The sequence below is a fragment of the Aspergillus multicolor genome (assembly GCF_047715735.1).
Source record: "Aspergillus multicolor strain CBS 133.54 unplaced genomic scaffold BDW74scaffold_1, whole genome shotgun sequence".
Taxonomy (NCBI): Eukaryota; Fungi; Ascomycota; class Eurotiomycetes; order Eurotiales; family Aspergillaceae; genus Aspergillus; species Aspergillus multicolor.
In genome coordinates, this window is record NW_027395952.1 from 2,151,488 (window position 1) to 2,170,264 (window position 18,777).

The window sequence follows — 18,777 nt, forward strand, 5'->3', positions numbered from 1 at the left end:
TGAAGTTGATTGTCACATCTGCCACCATGAACGCCGAACGATTTTCAAGGTTCTTTGGCGGTGCTCCGGAGTTCATTATACCTGGAAGAACCTTTCCTGTCGATGTCCATTTCTCTCGCACGCCTTGCGAAGATTATGTGGATAGCGCTGTCAAGCAGGTCTTGGCTATCCATGTTTCTCAGGGTCCCGGTGATATCCTAGTCTTCATGACTGGACAAGAAGATATTGAAGCGACTTGCGAACTTGTCGACGAAAGATTAAAACTGTTGAATGACCCGCCTAAACTCAGCATTTTACCAATTTACAGTCAGATGCCTGCTGAGCAGCAAGCGAAGATCTTCGAACGGGCTGCGCCCGGCGTACGGAAAGTGATTGTAGCCACGAACATCGCCGAGACCAGTCTGACGGTAGACGGTATCATGTTTGTGGTGGATTCGGGTTACTCGAAACTGAAGGTGTATAACCCTAAAATGGGTATGGACACGCTTCAAATCACACCGATCTCTCAGGCCAATGCCAACCAGCGCTCAGGAAGAGCTGGTAGAACTGGACCTGGTAAAGCATATCGACTTTATACGGAGGTGGCCTACAAGAACGAGCTGTATCTGCAAACTATTCCAGAAATCCAACGAACCAGCCTTTCAAACACAGTCCTCCTCCTCAAATCCCTCGGCGTGAAAGATTTACTCGACTTTGACTTCATGGACCCTCCACCTCAAGAAACGATTTCCACCTCTCTCTTCGAACTATGGTCCCTAGGCGCTCTCGACAACCTAGGCGACCTCACCCCACTGGGACGCCAAATGACCCCCTTCCCAATGGACCCTCCGCTCGCAAAACTCATTATTACAGCTGCAGAACAATACGGCTGCAGCGAGGAGATGCTCACTGTCGTCTCAATGCTCTCAGTGCCAAACGTGTTCTACCGCCCGAAAGAGCGGCAAGAAGAATCCGATGCAGCGCGCGAGAAGTTCTTCGTCCCAGAATCAGATCACTTAACCCTCTTACACGTCTACACACAATGGAAGTCAAATGGCTACTCAGACCACTGGTGCATAAAGCACTTCCTGCACGCGAAGACTCTCCGCCGCGCCAAGGAAGTACGCGAACAGCTCAACGATATCATGGTCATGCAGAAGATGCCTCTCATCTCCTGCGGGACAGACTGGGACGAGATCCGCAAGTGCATCTGCTCAGGCTTTTACCATCAAGCCGCGAGGGTCAAGGGTATCGGCGAGTTTATTAACCTCCGTACTAGCGTCACTATGGCGCTTCATCCGACCAGTGCGCTTTACGGTTTAGGATATGTGCCCGAGTACGTCGTCTACCACGAACTCATTCTCACCAGCAAAGAATACATGTCTACTGTCACCGCTGTCGACCCACACGTAAGCCTCTCCCCCCCTTAAACCAGACTTCAACTAACATATCCCAGTGGCTCGCCGAACTAGGAGGTGTCTTCTACAGTGTCAAAGAAAAAGGCTACTCGCACCGCGAACGCCGCGTCACAGAGCAAGAGTTCAACCGGCGCATGGAGATCGAGTCGCAGATGGCCGCGGACCGCGAGCGCGCCGCGGCAGAGAAACAGCGCGAGCAGGAGAAGACCGAGTCCTCGAGACGCAAGAATGAGGTCGAAGTCGGCGGTAAAAGACCTGGTGTCGGATTTGGGTCTGCTGTTCGCAGGCCGGCCGGTGCGGGCAGGAAGGTTGGCGGCGGCTTGACGGCTTCGTCTACGCCAAACCGGAACGGAGCCTCAGGTGGTGGTGGAGGTGGAGGTGGAGGCAGTGTGGTGAAAAAGCCGCAAATTAAGCGCAAGCCGGGACGCGCGTTCTGAGGGGCTAGCGACAGTGCACTGAGTGCGTACTCCGTACTCGTCATCTCGCTTTCTCCATCTGACTATCACCGTCGCCAGTCTATACCTTCGCAGCGTCGATAAGCTAAAGGTGTCACCGCCGCTGCTCAATATATGCACACTTCTGGGCAACAGTGTACACAGTTTATGCCCAGCACGCAATCCCCCCGCCGTCCATAGACTGTGGGCTCATGCGAGTTGCTCATAAGGTTGAATTGGTACTGCCGCGCATCAGATTGAATTGCACGGCTATCTGGACCCGGGCCGGAGAAGTTGTACAAGCCTATAGCTTGAACTAAACCGCTGGCTATGGTCAAGGGGAATCAGTTAGAACAGATCCCGTTGGGAAATGAGAATTAAATATAGTTTTAGATGATTTGTGTATAGTATATACCCCAAGGCATTTTGTTTTCGTGACACCGGTTCTCGCTCATATCTGTTAATGAGCTCTGAATAAATGAGATATAAGTATAAGGTCGCTATGCTACAACATACAAACACTATATCGCCTCCACGCCGGAGGGATACCGATAATGACATATTTTGTCTCGTAAGACCACCACAGAACAGTTCCGCCAGGGACATATTCTGTGACCTTCACCACAGATAACCTTACCGCCAGCACTATATCCCCTCATAAAAAGACGACGCATCCCGATAAACGACGATCCGTAACCTGACATACCGCCCACACCTCAGGAACCTTAGTTAATAAAGTTAATACAGAAGAAATGCAGAATCAGGCTGCCGAAGATGTAATCCGCGAACGCCCTGTGCGTCGCAACGAGCACATCAATTAGCATACCGCAACTCCAAAACCACGCGGGAAAGAAGCGAGAATCTCACCTCTCATGCGAAATGCCACCGTCTGCGCCCTCAGCACGACCAGCAATAGCAACCTTGCCCGTCTTCCCTTTAACCACGCCCGAAGCACCCTCCGGCGAACTCGTCTGCATGCGCAAGCTAGCCGTGAGAACGAATTGTCCGACTGCAGCACAGAACCCGCTGAGGAAGGCGTTGAAGGGCTGTCAGCAGTATAGTGTCAGCAATCATGGAATGGATTCGAGAACAGCGAAGGGGAAATTATCAAGGTAGGCGACATACGTAGTTTCCCGCTAGCACACAATAAGCAAACTGGACACCGCCGACAAGGACAAGGAAGGCCATGAAGGCGTCTAGGAGTAGAGTACGCTGCGGCGTGGTGGTGAGGTACTGTTGCCAGACATGGACGGCGATATCGGAGACGGAGGAGTTTGCGGAGAGCGTCTTGGGACCGGAGGAGAGGGTCGGTAGTGGTGTTGAAGTGCCCGATGATGATGCGAATGGGGAGGCCGCCGGTGCGGAGGAGGATGAGGGTGTTGCGGAGGAGCGTTTGGAGGGCATTGTTGGTGGTTTTGGTTGATTTCTTGGAGACAATAGATTCTCGAGTACGTTCAGTATTGATGGAAAAAGTCAACAACAGAAACCTGCAAATGGTTCGATTGAATTGGTTAAGATAAGAGGACGAGGTGGTCTGGAGCTATGGCAAGTTGTCCTCCACTCGAATAGTGAATGGGTTTCACGTGACCTGCGAAGTATACCACCAGCTTATTCAAGGGAAACTAAGATGAATTAGAAGTACGAATTAGGAGCAGTATATAACTGAGAGTATATTGTAGTTCTCGAATGATCCTTAAAGCATCGTTATACCATGAGAATCCAGGGTACTGGGACAGGCTATAATCGCAGAAAAGGTACTTCGTACATGGCCACATGGCCTTATAGACAATGTAGAGCCCAATGGCTATAAAAGACAGAGAGGGGAGTATCATACTATTGGTTGCAGCCGGTTTTATGATATGTTTAGATGGTGGATAACAAGTATTCATTCCATCGATACAACCGAAGCAGGATCAAGTCACCCATCCGGTAATGTCACTCAAGGGATTACCCTGCATTTCCTGCATGTCGAGCTGAAAGTCCCGTAGCACTTGGTCCCATTCCTGGTAGTTGGCTCCCGGGTTATTAATTTCTTGGGGGGTTCCGTTTGTTTGTTCGTTAGACATTGTTGTTGAGTTGCTTAGGCTCTCAGGGGTGGCGAAGAAGTTGCCTCCAGGAAACAATGAACTCAGGACACCCATTGGACCTTCGCTGATGTCAAAGCCCAGCGGGCCTTGTGGTTGGGAAGAGACTAGGCCCATTGGAGGTGCAGCAGCGACCAGTCTTGAGTGCTCCGGGAAGTGGGATGAAAAGGGCGATCCTATGGAAGGCTGAACCGGTCCTGGTCCGTCTGAACCTGTAAGATCGGTCATTGTGCTCCGGGCGAGAACATGGTTGCTTTCAAGCTCCGCTAACTGCCTCTTTCTCAACGCGCCTGCACGTTTCATAAGCTTGGCGAGGGGTCTCCAAAGCATACCCTTCCGCTGCTTTGCGGTTTGGAGCCAGTCGTCATAGACTGTTGTCACAGCTACCCATGCGCGGTCTGTCAATGGACTCAATGGGCGAACACAGAGTTCAGACAGTACCATCGCTATGGCATGCCATTGCATATGAGCGTCGAACATCCAGCTCCACTTCTGTGTATTCTCGTCTTCCTTGATTAGGCGCGCAAATTCGGTAACCTCGATGGAAGTGATGAACAGACTTTCCCGGGACTCATGGCTAATCTGGGAGTCGAGATCAGAGCGTGTTATCGGATGATGTATCACGAGCCACATCTTCGTGAGAACGAGGCGCGCAACAGTTGCACTAATCCATTGTATCGGATCGGACATGTCACAGTGCTTCAGATATTGCTCCTCGATGTGCATGTTGACAGTTTGTACAACATTGGGGCAGTTATCTGGAGTGGGTCCAGAGACCGCACCACTCGTGTTAGGGCATGTATATGCCACTCGCCGAAGGGCATAGCATATGTCACACCTTATGAGGAAGAATGTCATGTCCGTAAATCCCACTCTTGGCTTAGCGCGTTCTTTCGCGTCAGGAGAGAGGTCGCTCTCGTTGACATTCAGCGGAAGTCTGGTATCAAACATCTGGTCATGGATCTGAACATCCGTCCCGTGGTCCTCGGACGATCGAAGGTCAAGTAGGATAACATGCCACCATAATCTTCGTCGCATCTCGGCATCGAATGGCTTCAAATCAAAATTCTTTCCATCTCGGTGCAAGCCGAGCCCTTGTGCCAGGCGGAGTATAAGAGCGGACATGGACCACACAAACTTGGTGTCATCATCTCGACGGACAGCATTCAAGAATATCACCGCAGCTTGCATCAGCGTTAGACTCTGGGTATTCATAAGACCGGCTTTGGACAGCGCTTGCTCCACAGCGAAGCGGTAACGGCTGACAAGGGTATCACGAGCTTCTCCTAGCCGAGCTATACACTGCTCGGCTGACATGCTGACAATGGCGGCAAAGTACATAGAGAGGAGCAAGGCCTCATTATTTTTGTCCAAAACGTCCGGAGTACGAGCGGCTGTTGCGAACAGCTGTTGAGCGGCAGGACCGTAGACCACAGGTAATAGTGGCTTGACATTTTCGGCATAGATATTCCAGAGCACTGGGACCTTGCTTGGGGGTGGATGGAAACTCTGCAGGGAGTGCGCAAGAGAATAGAAACCGAACAGCATCCCATCATGCGCTGTAGAGTAACTAGATGGCCCGGGAGACGGAGAGTCGTCATCGTCGGAGGATGAATGATCAAGGATATCCTGCAGTTCTTCGATCTAGTTCAGTCAGCACATAGAGAGAGCGTAAGCAGAGCTAAGATAACCTACCTGGTCCCCGAGACTTGCCCAGAACCGATTACTCACGTACCGACTCCGGTTATCTTCAATAACGAGTCTTCCAAATTCGTGCTCCAATGGAGGCAATAGAATCTGGCGTCCGGTCACTGGACATTTTTGGGCATCACTCGCGCCCACGTCCTGGGGTGGTTGAGGATGCTTAGCTTGGTCACCGCTCGAACGATCACCTTGCTGCTGAGGTGGCGATGGCTGAGCATTCGGGTTTGCAATAGCTGCTTCGACCAAGTTTTCAAGTTGCCGCAATCTTGAAAGTAGGGCTTCGTTTTCAGCAGGAGGCCGTTTCAACTTGCGTGCGGCTCGGCCTGGTGGGGGGAAGACACATTCGACGCCTGCTCTGACGCAGTTCGAGCATGGAGACCTTTTGTTGCAACGAACCTTCCTTCGACGGCAAGTTATGCAGCTCCGCACGGCTGATGGGTCGTGATGAGAGGCATTGTTCTGGGTACCTTGATGGGCCGGAGGAGCATTCTCATTCCCACCGCCAGCCAGAAACGAAGTTGACGGAGGTTTTCCTAAGTTGGCTGCAGGGGGAGAAAAAGACATGATGATAAGGTTAATATGAACCACGGCCGTGTCACATCGTCAATGTACAGATGTACAGAGCGGGGGTATGTAAGAAGTAGAGACGGAGGATACGTGAGAGAAACACAGCAGGGAAGGTGCAGCACGGCAGCTGAACTTAACTTCGCTACTGCATTCTTCGCTACCGACCTTGTCTATATAGATGATAAGTGAATGACTCTTTTGAGGCCCGAAGGTTAGGACAGCGATCCCCGAGATTTTGGGAAAGCTGAACAAAGAAAAGTGGGTAGATCTTCGCATGTTATCTCAGCGTGGGGCGATTTTCATTGGCCTGCTGGCCCTGCTCCAACGTTTTCCCCCGCAGTTCAAACAGCTGTCAGTGGGGGTTGACCGATGCAGCCAATAAGGTCTTGGATATCTTTTGAAAGCTGCATTCCGGAGCATTGACTTGGACATGCGACTTTGACGTCCTGCGGTGGGAGTATCCCTAGGCTTTAGGTTTGAGATGCTCAGCGGCTCCAGGAGTTGGGCCGACTGTGAACGTGACAAAGCTTTCTGTTGAAGTATCTCATTTTTGCGAGTCGTGCAAATTTTGGATGCCGTTGAATCATCATCCATCGCACCATAAGTATTAAGAGAATGAGGACGGATTACGGGGTTTCTTTCAACCCTAGTCCTTGGCCTCAGCCACTATAAAACTTAGAGCCGGAGCTAGGTCGAATTAAAATGACAGGGGTCATGTATTTGAGAGATTCACAGTATCAGGGTATAATACAGCAGGTATAGACGTCAATCGGCAAGTCATCATTATATTGAAACCATACGGTACATCGTAGCAGAGATATCCAGACGAAAAGGGCCTATAAGAAGCCACCGCGCAAGAGTCTAAGAAACATCGCCAATATAACTTCAAGATTTTGGAAAGTCACAAACGCCGGGTATATGCAAGTCCTCATTATATATAATTGAGTTTGCGGTCAAAGAACGAAACGATCGTTAAAGCCCTAGTTGTCGGGCGGGCTATATAAACGATGAAGGGTCGTGGTTCGAACTGGGATCTTGGACACGTTCCGTCGGCGAGCCAGAAGCTTATGGTTTTTGATCTTCTCCCAAATGCTTGTCTGCTCGTTGAACTCATGACTGTAGAGTGAATCAGCATTGGATCTTCAGAGAGCGAACAGAAGTTGTTAGGGCATGACATACCCTTGGTAGTTGGTTTTGGTTAGGGCTTTGGCGCCGTACTCGTCTTGAAGAAGCTTGGTATATGCGTACGGGATCTTGGCCGGGACATCTTCGAAGTAGCTGTTCCGGAGAGGGTAGATCTCGGACTCCTAAATGAGGGTGAGTCTCTTTCTGACCAGCCGGGAAATTCAAAAAAGTACGAACATCGAAATTGTGGCGGTCCTTGCACATCAGAGCGCCGGGTTCACCGTTCGCTCGGCGTTGGTCATCCGCCCGCACAGCGGTAATGTCAATAAATAATCCAGAAGAAGTATCAATCCACCTCCCATCAATCACATTCGCTTTATCTAGCTTCGACCTGACGACATATTGAGGGTTGATTTCGAGGAGGTAGGTGCGCCCGCCTTCGACATCAGGAAGATCAAAATGATGCTCGGTCATATTATAGTAGTCTGCGAGGAAGTGGATCGTCGGTTCGCTAATCTGGACATCGAGGTCGTTGTCCCAGGGAAAGATCTGATCTAATCAGCATAGTTCTGCAAGCACACCTTAAGACTATGTCACCTTCTGATTCCACCACCAAGCCAGAAGCGAACCGTGCATTATCCATGTTTCGGCGCCGAGATCGGCCATTGTTGATAAGTATGTTTGAATGAGCGCGGACAAGTGAGGAAGGGTTTCTTCTTCGGGGAGGGTGCTCTCAGCGAATCTGCGACGGTATCAGTCCGGTGTCATTTCGAATGGTATAGTGGTGCACGAACCGCCCATCATAGTGATAATGAAAGCTGATAGTAATTGCTAATTAGTATTTGAAGTCTCCGAGACCTGAAGAAAAACATACGAAGATTCCTCTGGTGTCCAGTTAGCAACATAGCCTCTGTGGGTAATCGAGTGCGGCTACGGAGTAGACGCGCAAGCTCCGGAGTTAACTCACTGAAATATTTTGGGCCCGGTTCACCTCCTTGCCCGCTGTAAGTTTTGGGCAATTTGTCTCTCACATCTTCGAAAGTAACCTCGCCATCACCCCTGGTCAATGATAGCAGCCCGCAGAGGGCGAAAATGATAGGGTATGTCGACAACCGCATTGCGGGAAAACCGGCACTCCGGCACGTTATGGTCTTCACTCTTCTCGGGATCACTGCGATTTCATGCGGAGACACGCAGTTATACAACGCGCCGAGTTTCTGTCTGGAAGGTAAACATAGGAATGGATAAGAATAATTGGGATGTTGCAAATGGATAAGAGGAGAATCGTCAGCGCGGGATGATACGTATTTAGGTAGAAGGCTGAGGAGCGCCAAACTGGGCGCCCCCAATCTCGCGAGGACAGGCTAAGCCCTGCTGGGGTGGGTGTCGTGTGCTTTGCCTTGCTGGAGCCCAGTCCGTGGACTGTGACTGGCTCAGCCCTGTGGGCCGTGCAGCCATGATTTCTTGTGCTTGTTCTTGGTATGATTTCATCCTTAACCTTAACGTGATTTTATACCCCAGGTTTCCCCTGAATCTGTAAACTATAACCATATTTTTTTGCTCACAAAGTATGCAAGTTGCTAGCTGTGGGGGCCTGTTCTTCAGAACCGAGCTGAAACGCCGGGCTTCGCCGACCGATCCCAGCAGCAGATCTGACAGACTGTGACATGCTCCACTGGAGACGAATGCAAATCTCTTGGCTGACCGAAGATAATCCAATTGGATCCATATAGCGAGTCATATTCCCCTGCTTATCACCAACAGAGATCTATACGGAGTATTCCAGCGGAGAGCAGCACTACCACAGAATATACGCCCTCTGGCTACATAGTCGACGGTTACCTGTCTCATTAGCCGCACCTAGGATTATGGTCAAATAGCGTGGCTGTTGAAACAGGTAGGCATTGGTTACATGCAGGCCAAACGGTGTAGCCTAAAGTTGTTTCTGGAACGACAGACTGGTTAGAAACACCAGCCACTAGACGATTTACTAACTGTACAAGAGTTCTGGCTTGATATAACCATAGCACAGCTCTATACCTCATGTAAGCCAAGGGTAAACGCCTTCGACCGGTAACTTTACGCTCCGAAGAGGTCCAGCATACAGAGGAAGCCGTCTAGTAAAAGATTATCAACGGCCATATTGGCATATGCCAGTCTGGATAAAGACAAACTGGACACGGCAATCTGGTCTATAGGGTTATGCCTGCACAGGGTTGTGGAGCTCAAATCTTCTATACTCTCGACGTTGAGGTTGTCAGAACCAAAATACATACGGCATATGCAATCTATCCTTTAGAGCATTAGAGTACACCTCGTCTCCAAGTTCACAGGGTGTCCGCCAGTACCCTTCCTCTCCAAGCAAGGCAGCGCTTTATATACGGACCATCAGTCATCATGATCCATAGATCGATGCGCATGGAATATTACCCCGTATAGATCATGCCATTGCCAAGAGCCGTGACAGTATATATTTGATATCGAGTTAAAGCCAAGCAATGTAGATCTCCGATATTTGAAACATTTCTTTGCGGAGGTGGCGACCGTATGACGTTTAATTTCATCAATGCAGACGAAGTATATAAACTCGCGGAGTCGACCATCAACGAACTAGCAATTCAACCGAGTCCACACCGTACATTCACAATGCCCCATTTGCCGGAACTATCCAAGAAAGAGCCTTCTACAGGTGAGTTATCGGCAAGCGGAACCATCGATGGGACGGACAACTGAGTAGTGATTGCTACAGGTGCCCTCATAGACAACTACAAGTCTAGAGGTGAAGATATCGAGAATGCGCACCACAACAATGAGTCAAGATTAGCAGAGGGGGTACATTACGATAGAAACAAGGCATCGGGTCTACAGGAAAGGGAAAAGGCAAGCACAGAGAAGGTGAATGTTGAAGGCGGCGGTGCTTCGAGTAGCATGTATGTCATGGCCGGATTCCTTATCCGTGACTATCTCACTAACGTGATGCTTGCAGGGTTGATGGCCTTAGAAGAGGGAATCCCTCCGGAGTTGTTTAAGCGCACAACTGCCTTGTGGTATCCAAGTCCCAGCGCATGTTCACCGGGAGTTCTTCAGCTTAGCTCGAAGGCCTGGGATTGTAAAATTGAGGGAGCATGGAGGGAGCAAATGCTTTATCTAATAAGGGATGATACTTGAAATAGCTCTCATAGAAACATACATAACCAAGTTGCTGCTTCATATGGTAGCTTAAAAGACAGGCGGATCTTGATTGTTCAATCCAGGCCAGGGTGGTGTACTTAGTAGTTCTCGGCTGTGGCTGCTAATAGTCATGCACGGTCGTAGAATTGTATTCCGTAGATTGCCTGAAATCCACTTAGCAGAAACATTCTCCGCAATTTGTAGATCATGAAACTGTATGTACCAAAAGGCCTGAATAAATAATGTGGTTTTTGTTCGGCGTGGCTCGATGCTTTGACCCACGTCTGCTTTGATTGATTCAATGGATCGCCGTTTTCAGAGGAACTTCATCCGCACCCCTCGATTGGAACATCAACCTTTGAGGCGGTCTCTGCATGAAAAGGTAAAGAACTTCGGATCTATTCTCTCTTTATTCACATCTCGGTACACTGCTGACTATTCAGGCACCCATCAACAGCCTCCGCTGCCTATCAACCATTTGTCGTCGTGTTGAACATTCGAACCCGCCCCTTTTCGGATCCACCTCTCCAACTTGAACACCTTCACCTTCGTCAGTCGGAATCTTGACCGCATCCCAGAGCCGACACTACCAGCATTAGAAACCAGACCCTCAAAGGAAGAGTCGGAAACTACTTAGGGTGGCCGTTTGCGCGGATGGGTCATATGATACGTATCATTGTCTCGGAAGTCAGACGGGGGTACCAATTGGGGAAAACAAAGGACTAGAGCTATCTCGGAGACAACATCTGAGTTCATTTCGATGAAGAATGAGCTCTGGCCCAGCTTCCAGCGTTGACGACCTTCCTGTCGATCGGCCCTCACGTACCTCGGCCCCCTCCCACGAGCCGTCGCCGGAAAACGTCAATGCGCCGAAAGCTGGCGACAACAAGGAAAATGACAACCCGCAGCAGGGCACGACGGTAGAAAAACCAACTACGGACAAAAATGATAAGTCCGAACAGGAATTCGATGATTTCGGGTTACCGATTCGCTCGCGTCCCAAACCGCCCCGACGAGACACCGAATCACCAGTGGGAGAGGACCAGTTCCATGATGCCGAGGAGACCGCCTCTGGCATGGATAGCCGTACCACATCCGCGGAGCCGCCCATCGAGAAGAATCCTGTAAAAGAGGCAGATATTGAGAGCAAGTCACCGGTGGACCGTCAAGAGGAGGAACATCGGTCTCCAACTCCTACAAGAAACGAGCGTGAGATAACCGTACCGGATGGACCGACGGCCTCTACGACTGAGAAGCATGAGCCAGAGGCCGCATTCCCAGACTCGCATGCCGAACCGCCTCCGCCCTATACAGAAACACCTGCGCATGACACTGCGTCATTGCGGTCTAAGCCCGCGCTAGGGAGCGATATCCCTATGTCGGAGTGGTCGCACCAGCGGCTCAACGAACATAAAGAGATAGAAGAGGACAAACATGAGGAAAGTGATGATGGGGAGTGGAAGGAAATGACCGCTTTGGACGAGTTCGATCTCTACGACGACTACGGGCGACTAATTGCCCGTGGTGCTAAGCAAGAGGATGAGGAAGCGGTATATCAAGGTCTTGGAGGGGCTGGAAAAGGCTACACCAGGGTACAACTAGACGACGACGAAGACTCCATCAACAGTATGGATGAAGATACAAGCTACCTTTTCAGGGAAACGGCCGCGACTGCTGCTGGGGTGGAAGGAGAGGAACTTCGTGATACCCTAAGCCAGCTGCAAGCTACGAAAGATCTCTTGACCGAGAGCCAGAGGATAGCGTATGTAGGGGTTACCCGATTGACCATTTTTGCTATGGTGATGGATATGGAGAGAGCCCCGGTAACCAAAGGCACGAAGAAACGAAAGCAAAAGGCCGTTGACTCAACACGAGGCTGGGGCCAGGCCATGATGACTAGGTTGTACTCTCACATGGATATTAACACCGCGGAACAAGTGATGATCGAGCAGCTGGCCGAGCACGGTGTTCAGCCTGAAGATCTAGTTCGACCACTTATGGAGAACGCTCGCGTCAAGAATCCGCTGGCAGAAGAGGCCAAACCAAAGAAATCCCTATCTTCTTCATCTGGCAAGCTGAGGGACGAGAATCGGTCTAGCCTATCTATTGATGCCAATCGATCTTCAGCATCCAACTCTCCTCCACCGTACGACCTTGAGGAGGACGTTCCAGAAGTTCAGACACCATCCCACATGCCAACATCTGAAAAAATTGACATTGATATTCGATGGACAGTACTCTGTGACCTTTTTCTTGTCTTGATATCTGACTCAAGTTATGACTCTCGCTCGCGAACACTACTGGAAAAAGTTGGAGCCTCGATGGAAGTCTCTTGGCTACAAATCGCCAAGTTCGAGAAGCGTGTCATTGATGCTCTTGAGATGCAAGAGGATGCAGAGAAGGAAACTTGGGATGAGTCTGAGCATATGGAGAAGCGTCGAAAGTCGGCGTTGAAAACCAAGTACATGATCATGGGATTGGCCACTGTTGGTGGAGGCTTGGTGATTGGTCTCTCCGCTGGCCTTCTAGCCCCAGTCATTGGCGCTGGTCTGGCTGCAGGATTCACTACCATTGGAGTCGGTGGTACCAGCGCCTTCTTAGGCGGTGCTGGTGGTACAGCTTTGATTGCATCTGGAGCTACTTTGACGGGGAGTACAATAGGGCTGAGAGCCTCTCATCGGCGTACAGGAGCGGTCCAGACTTTTGAGTATCGTCCTTTACATAACAACAAAAGGTTCAACCTCATTGTCACGGTGTCCGGATGGATGACCGGCAATGTAGACGATGTCCGATTACCGTACAGTACCGTCGATCCTATCATGGGAGATATTTACTCAGTTTTGTGGGAGCCCGAGATGCTCAAGAGTATGGGTGAAACTATCAATATCTTGGCTACAGAGGTATGACCCAACTTCTAAGCACGGTTTTACTATCCTGACACAAATAGGCCTTGACCCAAGGGTTGCAGCAGGTGCTTGGAAGTACTATTCTTACGGCTCTTATGGCATCCTTGCAACTCCCTCTTGTTCTCACGAAGCTCTCTTACCTCATTGATAACCCATGGAACGTTTCGCTCGCACGAGCCACCGCGGCTGGGCTCATTCTGGCCGACTCCTTGATGGATCACAACCTAGGCAAGCGGCCGGTAACTTTGCTTGGGTACTCCCTCGGTGCGCGAGTCATCTTTTCATGTCTGAAGGAACTTGCGCACAAAGGTGCTTATGGACTAGTGCAGAACGTTTACCTTTTTGGATCACCGGTGGTTGCAAACAAAGATGAGTTTATCAAAGCTCGAGGTGTGGTTTCAGGTCGCTTCGTCAACGGATACGCTTCAAATGACTGGATTCTGGGATACTTGTTCCGTGCGACTAGCGGTGGTATTATGCGAGTGGCCGGGTTGGCTCCAGTTGAAGGCATTCGAGGCGTTGAAAACGTCGATGTGACGAAGCTCGTAAACGGGCACATGGATTACCGTGCAGCCATCCCTCGTCTCCTGAAGCACGTTGGGTGGGAGGTTCTGAGCGAGGAATTTGCCGAGATTGAAGACGCCGATCCTGACAACCACGCTGAGCGACAGCGAGAGCTGATACGTGAGATCGATGAAGCCCGCCGAGAAGCAGAAGCCAAGCCTGAGAAGAAACGGTTTGGCTTGTTCAAGCGGGGGAAGCTGGCCCAGAAGAAGGCATGGGAGAATTACGAGATTAAACCCGAGTCGCCTCAGAGCTCGGGGAGCAGCGGCAACGCGGCCGGCAGCGTACTCTTTGATATTGATGCCATCAGAGCGGAATTAGCCTCGGAACAGATGGAGGTCAAACAGCTTGAATCGACCTTGCCACCTATGAAGCTGGATCTCAATTCTCCGCCGCTGAATTCCCCTGCTACGCCTTCGTCAACAGAGGGAAAGAAGGCCGAAAAGCCTGTTCAAAGCCCACCTCAGCCTCCTCCAGCAGTGTCTTCCAACCACACTCCGCAGCAAAGGACACCGTCTCCTCCCCCGCCACCTCCTAAAGAGGAAGAATTCGAGATGACATTTGATTCGTCTTACCATGAACCACCTCAGCGCTCCTTCTCGTCGTATGAAACGCCCACTTACTCCAGTGATAACTCCTTTTATTCCCGACCAGCTCTTCGATCATCGGCAACAACGCCCGGCGTGCTTGGTGTTGGTGCTGGTGCCGCCGTAGGCGCAGTTGGTGCGGCTGGTGCGCTCGCTCTCGAAGAGAATGCGTGGGCGGACCCTGACGAAGGCGAGATCTCAATGACTTTCGAATGATGAGCTATGATGTATACACGGATGACTCTCTTATAGTCTACTTGAGACTTGCTTCCGATGCTTGACTTTGCTTTTAGCTCGTAATGATTACCGGTTGAATTATTCTTCAAGGCGGTTATATACGGCGTTCCGGGGTTCTATCTTCCTGCATCGCCGTGCGAACCTCGCTCGGACATGATAATAACAGATATATACACACATATATATTCTATGCCATTTTTGATAAATGTAAGGCTTTGAAAGAGTAGTAAAACTAGCAGTTAGAGAATAATCAGCATTTTGGCCCTGTACCCAAGTATAGAAGCCCAAGACACTAAGAAACAAAGGATGCGGAGAAGCTCGTTCAGCGAAGTTCCTCCCGCGTGTAACCTCGCTCTCAGCGCGTTTTGGTCTCTCACAATTCCCTCAGACCCCTGCAAGACAAAGAGCCATATTACACTACTGCGGACCAATTTGCGATTTATTTATCCTCAAACTCCCCTTTTCCGCTCCGGAGGTTCCTGGTTTTCCAGTATCTTAAACATACAATCCTGGATTTTCCAGTCTACTTCCTTGCACCGCCGTCATGCCTACACTACGACCTAAAGCGAAGTCGCAACAAGTGAAGCCCGAATACGACATCGAGAGCCCCCTCTCAAGCTCCGGGATCGAAGAGAGCGACTGGGAAACGCCCCGCAAGAAGCGAAAGGTCAACTCAAGAACAACGTCGATCAAAAAGGAGCAGAAGACAAAGCCGGTGAAGGTGGAAGCCGAAGAGGACATCTACGCTTTACCGATCGGTACGAGTGACGAGGAGGGCTTTTCAGATGTCGATTTGAGCGATGGACTGGGGACACCTAAGACTCGGGTGAAGAGGGAGGCTGAACAGAAGTTGACGCTGGAGGAGAAGCTTCAGGCTATCAAGGATGAGGAGAAGGATGTGAAATTGGAGAATGGGATCAAAGCTGAAAAGGACATCAAGGTTGAGAAGGGCGTCAAAGGCGAAAGGGGTATCGAAGTTGAGAGGGGCATCAAACTCGAGAAGGACATCAAGTCATCGCCGAGCTCGAGCCTCAAGCGCTCGTCGCAGAAGATGCTTGGCTCTGGGGACATCAAAGAGGAGATGTTTGATATGTGGTCGCAACCGAACATCAAGAAGCGGCGCAGCGTTACTTTTGGGCGTCGCAAGACGCTGGACTCGAGCATGACTGAGTCAATTCTTCCTTCGAGTGCACCGCCGCCAAAGTCCTCCCTAACTTCGGTCGGGCCGGAGCCAGAGAGCTCTGATGACGAGTGGAAGGGGAAGCTCAATAGGGAGTTCAAAGTGCCTCTCGAATTCGACCCTGACAACCTACCCAGCCCTTCGCCTTCCCGCGAGATAGCCAACTCGGAAGACGAAACTATGTCTCCGCTGAGTTCTGCACCGAGTTTCGACTCCATCGAATTTACATTGAAAGAGGAAGATATGCCCAAGATGTTTAACCCAGCGGATTACCTTTGCCCCATGTGCAGAGCGCCGGTAGACCCAGGGGCATTGCTCGTATTCCGATCCCAGCCCAGACAGCGCATTCGAGACCAGCGCAAGTTCTGCGCATCACATAAACTATCTACAGCAGACGAGGAGTGGAAGAACGCTGGGTACCCGACTATCGACTGGAACAACTTCGATCAACGCATCGAGTCACATTTCGCTGATATTGAAAAACTGCTGGTCCCAGAAACTCCGTCATACTACCGAAACTATCTGCAAGAATTGCTGAAAAATGGCAAGGCGAGGAACTTCGTACTCACACTGGAAGGCGATGCACTAGAGGTTTTATCGTGCGGTTACTATGGGACTCGCGGGGCCGAGAAGATGTAAGGCTCCCCTAATAATCATGTGCACCGAATTCTAACCAGCTCTACAGGCTCCAACGACTAACCACACGCTATTCCCGCAAACTTCGCCGCCTAGCGGCTGATGACCATATCGTGAAGAAAGCAGGGGTTGTTGGATACACACAGGCCGTGCTTGTCCCCGAACTAGCCGTCAGGTTGGTCAAAGAGGACATGGGCGTCGACGACGCTTCCGCGCGCAAGATCATGCGCGACAGCATTGATCTCGGCGAAAAGGTGAATCCCGCTCCAAATGATTTCGTGCCAGTTGGGGAGCAAGAAGGGAGCGGGATGTTTGAATAGCTTCTACGGCTACTTGTTTGTCTTCATTTTCGGGCACCTGCCTGTCTGTGAGGTGTATGCGTCTGCATGCCATGTCTATGATTTTACTTCTCAGATACCTCTTCTAGCTCTGTTTGTGTTTGTCAAGGCGTACATCTTTCTTAGCGTTTAAGTTCATTGTCCGATTTTCGTCGTGCTAATGGGGAATAGCATCATTTCGGAGTATAGCTGGATGTATATCTGTTAGACTAATTAAGAGTCGGAATCAAGCCGCTTTCTATGATTGGGTCAGGACTTCAGCTGTAATGTGTCGGCATGCCGTACTTGGTAGGTAGCGCTCAGTTTCAGCCGCAATATACGTACATAGCTGAATGTCTCATCTGGGCAGCATCCTAAGATTCTTGATTAAAAGTATCTGGTTAGCCGCATCTGCCCGATCATACGGTTACTGGCCTGTCGCAAGCAAGGCTAATCGCCTCGGAGCCACTTATATAGACGAGTCAACCAATGGGCTATCAACGGCCATGGCCCATCAGCCCTAGAATGCTAGCTTAGCACAAGGCACTCAAGGATCTTAAGCACTAAGCCGCGAAGCCTCAAGTGGTTATCATTGTAGAGAGTAGACAGCCGGAGGGTCCCACAGCTGCGGAGTAAAAGGACATATAAAGCCATTGTCTCCCAAATATGCCGCAATTGAGCTGTATCATACTTCTTCTCCTCAGCTATACACCCTCAATCTAACCTAACCAACATAATGTCTACGAAGCCAACCCTGATCCTCGCCCCAGGCTCCTGGTACCCAGCCTCAGCCTTTGACCCCCTCGCCTCCCTCCTGAATGCGCAAGGGTACACCACGAAGAGCGTTAGCTGGCCGTCAGTATCCGAGCGAGCCTCCTCCGTCACGTCCCTATCCGAAGACATCGAAGCCCTGCAAGCCCTCATCAAACCAGAAGTCGAAGCGGGGAGGGACATCGTGGTCATCGCGCACAGCTGGGCCGGGTTACCCGTGAACAGCGGGGTGGGCGAGTTCATCAAACAACAAGGAAGCGAGAAAGGCGGCGTCGTGAAGCTCCTCTTCATATCGGCCTTCGTACCCGAGGTCGGGCACAGTCTCGTCTCGACGTTTGGGGGTGAGGCGGAGTGGTATGTTAAGGATGTATGTACACAACTTTCTCCTTATAATGCATATACTGACAGCCTGGCTAGGAAAGCAACAAGACCATCTTCCCCAGCACGCCGCTCGAGCTGTTCTTCCATGATGTTGCGGACGGCGCAACCTGGGCGTCGAAGCTGCGGCCCGCCGCATGGTCGACGACTATTGCGCCGGCCACGGATGCAGCATACTTGAAGCTCCCAAGCTCGTACCTGCTTTGTGAGGAGGACCGCGCAATTCCCTCATTTGTGCAGCAGATGATGATCGATAAGGCTAGAGAAAACGGGGCAGATATGAAAACTGAGAAGGTTAAGACGGGGCATACGCCTTGGTTGGTGGAGGGGATGGGGGCGGTCGTTGTGGATTGGATAAAGAGGGAGCTTGAGGGAGTATACTTTCAATGATGTTAGAGACGTGGCATTTGTCTGAAGCTGTGATGGTGTGAGTCCGTGATTTGAGAGTTGAAGAGGATACTGAGGATACTGTAGGCCACTAGTCAGTAGGGGGGTTAGACGAGACACTTAGAGGCCTCTGACAGCCCCCAACATCTAACGATTGAGCATCGTTTCTTCGTTTATTCGGCCTCATCGAAACATCTACATAATAGCTTGGAGTGCAACATTTTAGTTCAACAAAATGAAGGTACTTTCCGCCTCTTCCCAAAACTACCAGCTGAGATCCCGTCTATGAGTTGGCACGAGTGTCTCCCCCGCCATGTCACGGAGCTCGATAT

At 50.6% G+C, this 18,777-nt stretch overlaps 8 protein-coding genes across 8 annotated transcripts; 4 read left to right on the forward strand and 4 right to left on the reverse strand.

The window, feature by feature from the left end:
* Nucleotides 1-1,430: 1,430 nt before the first annotated feature.
* Nucleotides 1,431-2,217, reverse strand: BDW74DRAFT_7286 (uncharacterized protein). The gene has a single exon (XM_073733560.1). It carries the CDS (start codon nucleotides 1,876-1,878, stop codon nucleotides 1,483-1,485), a length of 396 nt encoding a protein of 131 aa, XP_073590014.1. The 5' UTR covers nucleotides 1,879-2,217; the 3' UTR covers nucleotides 1,431-1,482.
* Nucleotides 2,218-3,370, reverse strand: BDW74DRAFT_7294 (putative oligosaccharyl transferase subunit Dad1). Its single transcript, XM_073733561.1, has 3 exons — nucleotides 2,957-3,370; nucleotides 2,699-2,877; nucleotides 2,218-2,623 (listed from the first exon to the last, which is right to left on the reverse strand). Exons 1-3 carry the CDS (start codon nucleotides 3,233-3,235, stop codon nucleotides 2,557-2,559), a joined length of 525 nt encoding a protein of 174 aa, XP_073590015.1. The 5' UTR covers nucleotides 3,236-3,370; the 3' UTR covers nucleotides 2,218-2,556.
* On the reverse strand, nucleotides 3,369-6,393 carry BDW74DRAFT_7306 (putative C6 transcription factor). The gene is made up of 2 exons (XM_073733567.1): nucleotides 5,611-6,393; nucleotides 3,369-5,559 (listed from the first exon to the last, which is right to left on the reverse strand). Exons 1-2 carry the CDS (start codon nucleotides 6,181-6,183, stop codon nucleotides 3,745-3,747), a joined length of 2,388 nt encoding a protein of 795 aa, XP_073590016.1. The 5' UTR covers nucleotides 6,184-6,393; the 3' UTR covers nucleotides 3,369-3,744.
* A 522-nt stretch (nucleotides 6,394-6,915) lies between these two features.
* On the reverse strand, nucleotides 6,916-8,593 carry BDW74DRAFT_142727 (putative mannosylphosphorylation protein (Mnn4)). The gene is made up of 7 exons (XM_073722766.1): nucleotides 8,279-8,593; nucleotides 8,186-8,195; nucleotides 8,106-8,129; nucleotides 7,909-8,053; nucleotides 7,549-7,860; nucleotides 7,366-7,493; nucleotides 6,916-7,302 (listed from the first exon to the last, which is right to left on the reverse strand). Exons 1-7 carry the CDS (start codon nucleotides 8,427-8,429, stop codon nucleotides 7,167-7,169), a joined length of 906 nt encoding a protein of 301 aa, XP_073590017.1. The 5' UTR covers nucleotides 8,430-8,593; the 3' UTR covers nucleotides 6,916-7,166.
* Nucleotides 8,594-9,957: 1,364 nt separating this feature from the next.
* Nucleotides 9,958-10,340, forward strand: BDW74DRAFT_172760 (uncharacterized protein; the record flags this gene model as incomplete). The annotated part of the gene is made up of 3 exons (XM_073727643.1): nucleotides 9,958-10,000; nucleotides 10,061-10,241; nucleotides 10,298-10,340. The coding sequence occupies 3 exons, from the start codon at nucleotides 9,958-9,960 to the stop codon at nucleotides 10,338-10,340; spliced, it is 267 nt and encodes an 88-aa protein (XP_073590018.1).
* A 782-nt stretch (nucleotides 10,341-11,122) lies between these two features.
* On the forward strand, nucleotides 11,123-14,988 carry BDW74DRAFT_7334 (uncharacterized protein). Its single transcript, XM_073733577.1, has 2 exons — nucleotides 11,123-13,382; nucleotides 13,430-14,988. Exons 1-2 carry the CDS (start codon nucleotides 11,250-11,252, stop codon nucleotides 14,753-14,755), a joined length of 3,459 nt encoding a protein of 1,152 aa, XP_073590019.1. The 5' UTR covers nucleotides 11,123-11,249; the 3' UTR covers nucleotides 14,756-14,988.
* Nucleotides 14,989-15,158: 170 nt separating this feature from the next.
* BDW74DRAFT_7348 (RTC4 family protein) lies at nucleotides 15,159-17,160 on the forward strand. The gene is made up of 2 exons (XM_073733582.1): nucleotides 15,159-16,591; nucleotides 16,642-17,160. Exons 1-2 carry the CDS (start codon nucleotides 15,321-15,323, stop codon nucleotides 16,910-16,912), a joined length of 1,542 nt encoding a protein of 513 aa, XP_073590020.1. The 5' UTR covers nucleotides 15,159-15,320; the 3' UTR covers nucleotides 16,913-17,160.
* A 485-nt stretch (nucleotides 17,161-17,645) lies between these two features.
* BDW74DRAFT_172763 (alpha/beta hydrolase) lies at nucleotides 17,646-18,448 on the forward strand (the record flags this gene model as incomplete). The annotated part of the gene is made up of 2 exons (XM_073727644.1): nucleotides 17,646-18,047; nucleotides 18,098-18,448. The coding sequence occupies 2 exons, from the start codon at nucleotides 17,646-17,648 to the stop codon at nucleotides 18,446-18,448; spliced, it is 753 nt and encodes a 250-aa protein (XP_073590021.1).
* Nucleotides 18,449-18,777: the final 329 nt, after the last annotated feature.